Below are 12184 nucleotides of genomic sequence, written 5' to 3'. Positions count from 1 at the left end.
GCTTGGTGAGTGGTTCTGGGTACAATTTCTCCCTCCCTCCTTACAGGCTTCTATGATCTCACTAACCACTTGAGCTTTCCTCTTGCAGCCTCTTTCATCATCCTTTCTCCTTCTCTCCAGGGCTAGGTAATTCCCACTTACTCAGCCCATCCCTGCACAAGCAGAAAACTCCTGGTAAAGTCTGGGGAGTCAGCGCCATCCCTTTCTGACTTTTCCTAGGTCGCCAGCTCTCTTCCACCCATGGCCTTGTATCATTTTTTCTTTTCAGTACGGTTTTCTTTGTACTAAAACCATACCAAAAAAAAAAAAAAGGCAGAAAAGTCCTACTGAAGCTAAAATAGTTTTCAATTGGTGTTAGCTTAATACATATATTTGACTTAAGCCAGAAATGAGAGCTATTGTGCCACCCTTGGGAAGCTCTTCATAATAGGCATCATAGAAGTATTACTTTAAAGGACGTTTAACTTGAGATCAAACGTATTCCTTTAAAGGGCCTCCCTTCATTCTCTCTTGTTCCCTAAGGCTTTCTCTGATGTGGCTGTGCAGAGGACCGAAGCAGGTGTTTTTTTAAAAGAGGTTTTAAAGAAGGCTGGCTTGTAAAAATAAAACCAGAAAGGCAGAGTTCCTCCATGCTTTTATTTGTGGTGGAGGAATCTTGGAAAATTCAAAATCCATAATAACATCTAAGGACTTTTATATATTCACTCATTCATTATTTCATTCAACATTTATTGGAGCTTCATTATGTTCTATGACCTGTGCCAAATGCTGGAGATACAAAGAAAAGGGAAGAATACTCCCTTCAGAATACCGGCTTCTGGTCAAACCTCAGGGGGAAGACGGGGAGAGTGGGGTGGTGGGTAAGAGATCAACTTCAAAGGACTTGTGTGCGTGCATATAAGCATAACCAATGGACACAGACAATGGTGGGGGGCGGTGAGGCCTGAGCTGGGGAGCAAGGGTGGGCTGGGAGAGGTCAAGGGGGGGGGAAGGAGACATATGTAATACTTTTAACAATAAAAAATTAAAATATATTAAAAAATAAAATAGAAAAATAAATTATTTTAAAAAGAATACCAGCTTCTGTACAAAGATGAATGAACAAAGATTGGGAGACATCTGTCTGGAGGTGGAGGAGAAATTTACAGGACTGAAGAAGAAGCTGGTGTTTCCGTGCATTTAGCTACCATTCTTATCTAGGAAAGGCTGATTTCATTGTCAGTTCCTCAGTAAAGGTGCTTATGACCCAAATTTGTGTGCGCTGTTGTAAGTGCCAATTCACAGAATGTTGGTTTGAGGCTTAGAGTTGGCAATGGAAGGATCTCAAGAGCTTCTAATTTGTTTTTGGTGTTATTGACCATTAAAAGGGACGTCCAGAGCTAAAAATCTATTGTGTTGCCCTGTATTTGTTATGTACCAGTTGTTTAAGCTTAGGCAAGCCATCTAGCCTCTTCCCTTCATCTACAAAGGGAGAAAACATACCTATCCCATCACACGTATGATGAAGTTTCATAATGTTTATGTAAACAAATAGTTACAAGACACTGTGTTGAAGGCTTGAATAATGGGCTGTGCAAGTTACAGTGTGGAGGGACCACAGCATTCCTATGTAAGAGGAAAGGTAACATTTAATAAGAATTGGCAAGGATGTGGAGAAAAGGGAACCCTTACAGAGACTGTTGGTAGGAATGTAAATTAGTACAGCTGTTATGGAAAGCAGTATAAAATATATATAAAGTATATATAAAATGGGAGATTACACCAGCCTTTAAAAAGAAGGAAAACCAGCCCTGGCTGATTTGGCTCAGTGGATAGAGTGTCAGGCCTGTGGATTGAGCGGTACTGGGTTCGGTTTCAGTCAAGGGTTTCGGGCTTGCTCCCTGGTGGGGAGCGTGTAGGAGGCAGCTGATTAATGATTCTCTCTCATCATTGATGTTTCTATCTCTCCCTCTCCCTTCCTCTCTGAAATCAATAAAAAATATATAAAAAATTAAAATAAAAGTAAAAAATAAAAGAAGGGGGAGGAGGAGGAGGAGGAGGAGGAAAACCAGCCCCAGCCAGTGTGGCTCAGTTGGTTGGACATTACAAGAGATTGCTGGTTTGATCCCTGGTCAGGATACATGCCTGGATTGTGGCATGCAGAATTGTTGCTATTATTATTATTATTATTATTGCTGCTACTACTGTTTTTGTTATTGTTGTTCTTAGCAAGGTGTAAAAATTGGTAAATATGAATGGGGCTTCAGTGATAGGGAGCTTGCTTTGTTATCAGAAACCCTGTCAAGATTTTTTATCCTATTGTTTTATCAATCCTTCCTATGCTTAAATTCCAAGGAGCTACAAAGGGCTATATAGGTAAATTGAGGCAGAGTTGCTAAGAGACCACCTAAAGAGGTAAATTCACAGTTAAGTGCCCAGCATAATGCATTGCCCATAGTGGTCCCTCTAAAGAATAGTTATTATCAACTAGTATTAAACTAGTATTATTTTTTGGAGAGAGAGGGAGAAAGAAAGATTGATTTGTTCTTCCACTTATTTATGCATTCACTGGTTGATTGTTGTACGTGTCCTGACGGGGATCGAACCAGCAACCTTGGCATATCGGCACATTGCTCTAACCAACTGAGGTACCCCTCCAGGGCTACAAGGCAAGCGAATGTCAGAAAAGCTTACTTAGGATTAATCAGCTTTTATTTAATTTATTTATTTATTTATTTATTTATTTGGGGGGGGGGGTAGGATTAATCAGTTTTTAAACCGAGGTTAGAAGTCTGCTCTCCATGTCCTGTGCTAGGCGCCTGAATGAATTAATCAGACAGGATCCCAGTCCTTGAGGAACTCAGAATCAAATATGGGAAAGAGACGGAAGCAATATATAGTATGGCAGGCAAAACAGAATTGTGTGCCACGTATCTGGGCGGCGAGGGATAGCGATCAATTCTGCCTGGAGAAAGCAGTGAAGGTGATGCTTGAGCTGCAGGGAGGGCGGAGTCTGCAGAGGATTTCTGGACATCGAGTCTCAGAAGCTGCCGGAACCAAGGTGCTGCGGGAGTTGAGGGAGTCTCGGTCGGAGATTGTTACGGGACCCGATCAAGGCCAGTCCGTCCGTGTTGTGAGCCGCCCGGGGGCTGCAGCTGCTTGGGTCGATCTTCATTTTGCACAGTAACAGGCCGCAGCAGCAAAGGATGAACGGAACTCTGGGGAAGGTAACGTGGGTTCCACGAGCGCCGCGCGCGGGGGAGGCGGCGGGGAGAGCAGGGCTGGGAGGTGGCCCGGACTATCACCGCCCCTGCAGACATCCGGGTATAGAAAATGGCGAAAACCAGGCTCTTCCCGGCAGCACACGCGGCGCCTTGTAATCCAAGCGCTGCGCTCCCTCCTCTCCGCTCCGGGTGCGCCCGGCCGCACAGTTCTGCGCGCCACGCAATTCCGCCCTCGCCGCCCAGCGGCCTGAAAAGGGGCGATCCCCACGACGGGAGTCACAGCACCAGGATAGGCCCCAGATCATTTTATCTTTGTATTAACTCATCAAGTTCCAGAATTTTCCCCAAGAATACCCTTTTGACTTGAACTGATTGGGATGTGAGGCTACTTGGCGGTAAGGGCAGGGCGGTAATAAAATACATGTTTACTTATGAAACCGTAGGTGACTGCAGTAAAACCGACGCGCCGCTATGAAGGCATTCCTTGGCCCTCCCTTGTCCTCTTAACAGATCGAACAGATTTCAGTTGTGCTCTGTCAGTTGTGCTTCTCAGAATAATGAATTATTTTTCAGTGATTTATATCAGAATTTTATTTTCGGTATTAGTTGTGGAGACTATATTTCTTCGATGCGCATTAGCAGGTTCATTGCTGCTCATGGATCGACTAGTAATTATCTGGGGCAGCCCCTGAATTTCTCCGGCTTCGTTTCCTTCAGGGCCCAAGCCCACTTGATTCTGCGGGAAATAACTCACTGTGGTTCACCCGAGCCAAATGGTGAGCATTGGGCCAGACCTCGTGAAAGGATAACAGAAAACAACCAGAGAGTTCCCAGCTTCAATGGTTAAAGACAGCCAGACGGTGGCTCCTGCTCCTGCTCTGCTTGCCTTGATGCCGAGGATGCTGGGGGGGGGGAGGGGGGGGGCCTGCTTTGACCATTCGGGGCTCCGGGCAGCCTGCGTGCGTTCGGGGCCCCTCCGGGTCTGAGGCCGCTGCCCCTTCTCCCCTTCGTAGACGGCGTCATCCGGCTGCTTTGTCCTTCCTTTGCCACAGGCTTAATTCCTGTCCCTGGGCCTGTGGGGCCGTCTCACTTGAAGTGCCCTCGCCGCCTGTCCGAAGGCCCCACCCTTCGGGCCCGCTCACCGGTCTTTTCCACGAGATGTTTCTGATTTCGCCGGCTAACGCGCCTCTTTATTCTCTGAACTCCTGGCTGGTGATGTTTTGACACCCAATCATGTGCAGTCCTATGAGCATCCTTGTCTCAGCCTGTCTGGGGGTGTTCGTCATACTTCGCGGTTACGAAGAAAACCAATGGGAGTCTCTCTCTTGCCAGTTGTATGACCTTGGGCAGGTTATGTGACCTCTCTCCCTTCAGTTTCACATCTGTAAAATGCAGGTCATGATGCCCACTATGTGAAGTTGTTGTGTATAATCTAAGACATTATAGAAGACTAGGGGCCCGGTGCACGAAATTCGTGCACTGGGTGGGTGGGGGGGGGGGAGTGTCCCTCAGCCCAGCCTGCCCCCTCTCACATACTGGGAAGCCCTCAGGTGTTGACCCCCATCACCCTCCAATCGCAGGATCGGCCCCTTGCCCAGGCCTGATGCCTCTGGCTGAGGTGTCCGGCCCGGGCAGCAGGGACCCACAGCTGCAGCGGCCCCGCGATCGTGGGCTCCGCTTTAGGCCCAGGCAAGGGACCCCTAGCTCCCGGGACTGCCAACTTCGACCGTGCCCAGCTCCCATCGCTGGCTCCACCCCTACTTCCTGCTATCACTGGCCAGGGTGGAAAAGGCACCTGATTCTCCGATCATGGCTGAGGGGCAGGGCAAAGGCGGCCCCAGGGCCGCCTTTGCCCTGCCCCCCAGCTCTTAGCTCCCCCCTGGGTTTCCGATCACTGTCAGTGGCAGGGGGCTTCTTCCTGCTTTCCCTTTCGCCTCCCTGCATTGTGCCTACATATGCAAATTAACCGCCATCTTGTTGGCAGTTAACTGCCAATCTTAGCTGGCAGTTAATTTGCATATAGCCCTGATTAGCCAATGAAAAGGGTATCGTCGTACGCCAATTACCATTTTTCTCTTTTATTAGTATAGATAACGTAAGACTACTTTGTAAGGCAGGTAGGACTATACAAATAGGAATATGGACATTATTCTGTAATTAATAAATGGCTTCACCTGCATAATTTAATTTGATCTTCATAATATTATGAGATGATCCCGGCAGGTGCAAGATGAGGATATGGACGCTACTGGCACTGTCTGGAACATAATAGTTTCTCAAATGTTTTCCTGAATGCTTGAATGAATGAACTCCTTGCTTATAGGACGGTAGCCTCTTAAGTGGTAGTACTGAGACTAGCCAAGGTCGGTGATCAGCAAACTCATTAGTCAGCAGAGCCAAATATCAACAGTACAACGATTGAAATTTCTTTTGAGAGCCAAATATTTTTTTTTAAATATATTTTTTATTGATTTTTTACAGAGAGGAAGGGAGAAGGATAGAGAGTTAGAAATATCGATGAGAGAGAAACATCGATCAGCTGCCTCCTGCACACCCCCTACTGGGGATGTGCCCGCAACCAAGGTACATGCCCTTGACCAGAATCGAACCTGGGACCCCTCAGTCCGCAGGCCGACGCTCTATCCACTGAGCCAAACCGGTTAGGGCAAGAGAGCCAAATATTTTAAACTTAAACTATATAGGTAGGTACATTGTTATTAACTTAATTAGGGTACTCCTAAGGCTTAGGAAGAGCCACACTCAAGGGGCCAAAGAGCCGCATGTGGCTCGCGAGCCGCAGTTTGCCGACCACGGGCCTAGGTTTTCCACCTCTCTAAGACCCCACTGTCTTTCCTTTTCTGAGTATTTCACATCTCCTTACTTTGATAATAATCTTGGTTTTCCTAATCTGTGAAATAAAGAATGAAAGCTTTCTTTGACCTTCCCCATTGTCAATCCTTCCTTTTTTGTGACCTATACAGTCCATCATACTGATCTCACATTGCAATGTAATAAATAATTTGTCCATCTGCCATCCTCCCTGGAAATATTTAAGGGTAGGCAACTGTATTTTCTTTGTGTTCAAATGTACTCATCTACAGTAGGTACTGAATGAATAAGTGATTGAATAAATGTTGACATTACATGATATTTACTTGGTAAAGCTAAGAATAGTACTTCAAACTCCTAGCTCAATTATCTTTCTTCGGGACCCTAAGACATTTTTAGCTTACAATAATCTCAAACTGTAGCTGAGTGAGAAGCCCAGCTTTACTGGAATAAAGCTGGATGGAATCCTGTACCTCCTTGGGTCAGTAGAAGTAGTATAGACCTGGCTGGTGTTGCTAAGTGATTTAGCATTGACCTATGAATCCAGAGGTCGCCATGCCCAGGTTGCTGGCTCAGTCCCCAGTACGGGCATGCAAGAGGCAGCCAATAGATGTTTCTATCTCTCTTTCCCTTCTTTCTCTGAAATTAATAAACACTGATAGAGATAGATGTTTCTATCGCTGTCTCCCTTCCTCTCTCTCTGAAATAAAAAACATTAAAAAAAAAAAGAAGTAGTAGAACAGAGTGGATCTGACTAAGACACTAATGCTGATTTTCATCAAACCCAGAATACGTATTGATTGATCCAGATGACAGCCCAGAAAGAGCTACTCAACGATGGGGGCAAATCTCATAGTTCAAGTGAAACCACTGAGGGCTAACATGGAGCAGAGTTCATATGAACAAGTGACAAATCAACAGACATGAATTAGGAGGACATAAGAAGATAGGACATAGGAAACGAATGTACAGTGCCTAGAAGGGCAGGGAGTTCAAAATCCCAGGAAAATTGTCAAGAAGCTCACTATATCCTGGTCACTACTAGACTGTAAGTGGAGGACAGGGACATTTTTCTACTTTGTTCATAGTTTTATCTTCAGCACCCATCACACACTAAGATATATATTGTTTAGTAAATGAGTAGCTGAACAATCACCACCGCTATCATCAATGCTACTTATTCTACCATTAACAATGTGCCTTGCACTTGCTAAGCCCTTTTTATATATTATCTAATTTAATCATATAAACAATTCTATGAGGTAAATATTTTTATAACCTCTTTAGAGATAAGGAAGTAAGGTTTGGAGGCACTTACTAATTCAATCAGTAAATATTTATTTATTTATTTATTTTTTTTTTAGTAAATATTTATTGAGCCCAGCTGGCGTAGCTTAGTGGTTGAACGTCGACCTTTGAACCAGGAGGTCACGGTTTGATTCCCAGTCAGGGCACATGCCCAGGTTGCGGCTCGATCCCCAGTTTGGGGCATGCAGGAGGCAGCCGATCAATGATTCTCATCACTGATGTTTCTGTCTCTCCCTCTCTCTCTGAAATCAATTTTTAAAATATTTTTTAAAATGTTTATTGAGCACTTGCTATGTGTAGAAAATGTGCTAGATGCTGGGATGTAGCTTTTTCTGTTTTCATGGAACTTGTATTCCTAGCAAAAGAGACAGATGAATTAAATAGGTAACTTTGTATGATAAATGCCATAAAAGAAAGATTCTGGGTGTTGTATGGATGTGTAACATGCAGGATCCAAGGAAGTCTGCACAGTCAGGAAAGTATTCTGAGGTTGTTACATGACTATGACTTAAAGAATGATAGAACTTTTTCTCTTTTTTTATGATAAAGAGCATGTGCAAAAACCCAGAAATGAGAACACACTGGGAATTTCAGAGGGCCCCAAGGAACTTGGGAGAGAAGCAGTGGGGCTTGGATCAAGGGAGAATGTGCAGAGAAGTATGGGGATGAGCGTTGGGGAGACAGTAGGGGAGTGGGCTTACAGTTCAGGTGTTTTGAACTGAATTTAGTTCTGGAGAATGTTAGGGAATTGGGCCATCTAGCAGTTATGATGTGAGGCCAGATATTTCTTTTTTTAAAAAATACTGAGATATCATTCACATACCATAATATTCACCCTTTAAAAGTGGACAACTCAGTGGTTTTTAGCATATTCACAAAACTGTGCAGCTATCACCACTATCTAGTTCCAGAATATTTTCATCACATCAAAAAGAAACGCTGTGCCCATAGCAAGTCACTTTATCATTCCCCAATACCCCTGCCCACCCCCTGGTAACCACTAATCTACTTTCTGTCTCTATGAGTTTGTCTGTTCTGGTCATTTCATATAAATGAAATCATACAGTATCTGAGGCCATGAATTCCTTTAGTGCCTTGCCAAAGCTCATACAGCTAGTAAAATGGAAGTGCTAATATTCAAACCCAGGTCTTTGTGAATTTATAACCGGTGCCCCTAACTGCCATAAAGACTCAGTGCAAAGACCGACTTTGATAGTCTGTCATTCTTTAAGTCATAGCCATGCAACAACCTCAACATCAGGAGAGACTGGCTAGAGGAAAACTATAAACAAAAGCAGTTTTGAAAGAACTTAGAAAAAGGTCAGCTAGAACATACCTACCAGCTATGTGCCTTGGACATATTAATTCACCTTTCTGAGCTTTGGTATCCTCACAGTAAAACGGGAGTAGAAATATCTACCTCACAGAATCGTTGTGAGCAATAAAGGAAATGATGTTTGGCATATAGCAGGTGCTAAACAAATAGGATTATTTAGGCTATTATGAGCATATTCACTTCACTAATATGAATTGGTATTACTCTTTTGAGAGGTAAGTGGCAGAATGGAAATCGTGGGCTTTGGATTCAGTCAGACTTGGGGTTGAATTCTTGGCACCTCTGACCAAGCTTATTTCTTGGCACCTCTGACCAAGCTTATAACTTGGAGCAATTGAAACTAAGCCTCTGTATTTTCCTCTATAAAACAGACAATTATCTCAATAATGACTCTACCTTTGGCATAAAGAGTATGTGTAAAGTGCTAAGCACAAAGGATGTACTCAATAAGTAATAGTAAAAATGCTATTTTAGATAATATTTGTTAATATACAGATATTTTCTGTTAGTCTTCATAAAACACCTCTCAGTTGTTTCCTCATGGGCCCCTGACCCACTGCTGGCACTACCCACTTTGGGGCTCTGGTGTCTAAGGCTGCTCATCCTATATAATGAAAGCCTAATATGCAAAATGACTGGTGGAACTACCGGGGGGGGGGGGGGGGGCGGGGCCAGTGAGTGGTGCCAGGCCAGCCAAGGTGGGTGCCAGTGGGCAGAGGGAGGGGATGCCGATCTGGGGGCGGCAGCAGCAACTGGCAGTGGCGGAGAGGCAATTGGGGGGCAGGACTGGCCACTCGCCAGCTGGAGCTGTCCCCCTATCGGCCCGCCGGTCACCTACCGCAGGGGGAGGCCAGACTGCGGCTTAGGCCCCTGAGGGCTTCCAGACTGCGAGAGGGTGCAGGCCGGGCTGAGGGATTCCCTGCCCTCGTGCATGAATTTTAGTGCACCAGACCTCTAGTGAACTATAAGGTTTTGTCCCCTGACTTCTCTTCTTTGGTAGCTGTGAAGTCCTTTCCAGTTCTTGGCTCCCAAGCTCCTGGGACAAGTATTTTTATATCCCATTGTGGCAGCTGTGTCCTCATTCATTCATTCACTAGCATGACTGTCCTCCTCTTCCATTTGCTCCAGAGCTGGAGCTGCTCTTCATTTGCTGACTGGGAGGAGTGGGTATTTGTGGATGCAGTCCCAAAATAGATTACTTTGGTCCTGATAAATAATGCTGAGCATTGCAGGGAGAGGAAGCACATTTCCCAGAGCTGAAAGGAAGCAGCGTTCACACCACAGTTTGAATGTCTTCCAGAAAGTTGTCAGCCTTTAAGCCTGGCTTTTAGATAATTACATCCTTTGCTATTGTAGAGACTCTGAACAATTAAAGTGAGGAAAAATCAGTCTCATCTAGATCTTTCTTCCCATCCAATACTTCCTCTGTATGAAGTGACCCATTTAAGAATATATTCTGTTCACTGGATTTCTGTTCTGCTTGTGATGATGGTTGACAGATCTTGGGACTGGAGGAACCTTAGAGTCATTTGTTCTAACTTCAGAGGGAAGCACTAGCCAAGGTACTGTTGACAAAAGGTTGCTGCCACCAATCCAACCCCAACAGGAGTCCCCAATTTAGGATGGGGTGAAGGGGCAGAAACTTTACTCACATGAACAGCTTGCAAACCCGGGAAGCACAGCCTCTGGTGGAAACTGAGAAAGTGCACTCCATGAGGACAAAGCAGCGGCTCCCTTATTTAAAGTCCCTGCCCTAATCCCTGATTGGTCCATTTTTATGCAAATGCGGAATACAAATTTGCACATTCTGATTGGTTCAAATAGCACTGCTCGGATTGGTCAGAATCCCATATTCTAATTGGTCATTGTGGAGTTGATCTGATTGGTCAGTAAGTATGCAAATGAGGATATGGTTGAGCAGTTCTCATTGAATGAGGCAGGTCTCAGCCCATTGGTCAAAATATAGTTACCAGGAACTCCTTTATAAGAGTTGACTCTGAACACAGTGCAGGAGATTGGTAACTCAGTCTGTACCTTTTCCCTGAGATGCAGAGTACATCAGAAGCCTCTGTTCCTAATGGCTGCTAGACTCTGGTTAGGAATTTGGACCCAGTTAACCATGAGGAGTCCTTTGCAGTTATTTTCCTTCTTAAGGTCCACAATATGGTGGCTAGAGGTGGGGGAGCCAGCTGGCGTTCCTGTTTCCTGGGGCTCACAGCTGCCTACTCTATCTTTTATGTTAGGTTAAGCATTTTGCACACATACTTTACAAAGTCTTTTAGTATCTGATTTAATTGTGATTTTTAGGATTGTCAATGTACTTTGTTCTCCCTTCCATCTATTCATCATGACCTCACATACTCTGGGAGACTTTTCCTAAACGTGAACATTTCCTAAGCACCAAAACATTCATTGATGTGAGAGAGGGTGTAAAATAGAAAATTATTTTCTTTGAAATCAGAGAAACCTAAGATCCTATGCTAGTTCTGCTAGTAGTTGTTTGGCTTTGGGTAAATTACTTAATCTCAGTTTCCTCAACTGCAAAAATGGGATAATAATACTTAACTTATAAGAGAATTATGATTTAGACACACAGTAGGCATTCAACAGGTAGTAGCATTGCTTATCACTTCTTTCTAATCATTTATTTATTCACCAAAACAAACCTTGATTGAATGTCTACAATGTGTCTGAGAGGAATATGACAGTACATTACCCTTGCCGCTGAGGATCTCTTGGTTTAGCATACTGATCTATGGGTGATGTTAAGAGTTTTAGTCAATCTCTTGAAGTAGTATGTCTATTTATGCCTATATGTATTTGTCTGGGAAGAAGGTTCATGTCTTTGAGAAAATTCTCAGCAATGTCTTTAATACTCCAAAAGCTAAGAATTTCTCTGGCCATCTCTGCCAGGATTTCCTGCCGAAAGTGCTTGTTCATAGGACTTATTGTGACTTAATCATATAATGCTTATACTGTTGCTTAGCTGTTTGATAGAAATGTATACCATATCCCCAGCCATTTGAACTATGGGGTAGGGATTGTGCTTACATTTCTTTCCCAACTTTTAAAAATTGAATTTAGAGAGAGGAAGGGGGGGAGAGAGAGAGAGAGAGGAAGAGAGAGAGAGAGAGAGAGAGAGAGAGAGAGAGAGAGAGAGAGAGAGAAGCATCGATGTGCGAGCGAAACATCAATCAGTTACCTCCCACACATGCCCAGACTGGGTGGCTGAACCTGCAACCTTGTGCCCTGACCTTATGATGTACTAGATGACACTTTAACCAACTGAGCCACACCTGCCAAGGCTATGCTTATATTTTTTAACAGATTTATAGAGATATAATTCAAGTACTATATAATTCACCTATTTAAAATGTGCAATTCCATGGCTTTTAATATATTCAGAGTTGTGCAACCGTCACTACAATCAATTTTAGAACATTTTCATCATCGAAAAAACCCCATATACATTGGCTGTCATTCCCAGCTCCTCAGATCCTCAGCCCTA

At 44.1% G+C, this 12184-nt stretch overlaps 1 protein-coding gene across 1 annotated transcript in view; it reads left to right on the top strand.

Moving 5' to 3' along the window:
• Positions 1 to 2810: 2810 nt before the first annotated feature.
• Positions 2811 to 12184, top strand: part of MRPL48 (mitochondrial ribosomal protein L48) — a 53039-nt gene continuing 43665 nt past the window's right edge. Inside the window, exon 1 of the mRNA XM_059708489.1 lies at positions 2811 to 3206. Coding sequence (XP_059564472.1) covers positions 3186 to 3206 — 21 coding nt within the window. The 5' untranslated portion in view covers positions 2811 to 3185. The remainder of the gene's footprint in view (positions 3207 to 12184) is intronic.

Source organism: Myotis daubentonii, chromosome 9 (genome assembly GCF_963259705.1).
Source record: "Myotis daubentonii chromosome 9, mMyoDau2.1, whole genome shotgun sequence".
In the NCBI taxonomy this organism is placed as follows: domain Eukaryota; kingdom Metazoa; phylum Chordata; class Mammalia; order Chiroptera; family Vespertilionidae; genus Myotis; species Myotis daubentonii.
Note: the sequence above shows the minus strand (reverse complement) of the source record. Positions and strands in the feature narration are given on the sequence as shown.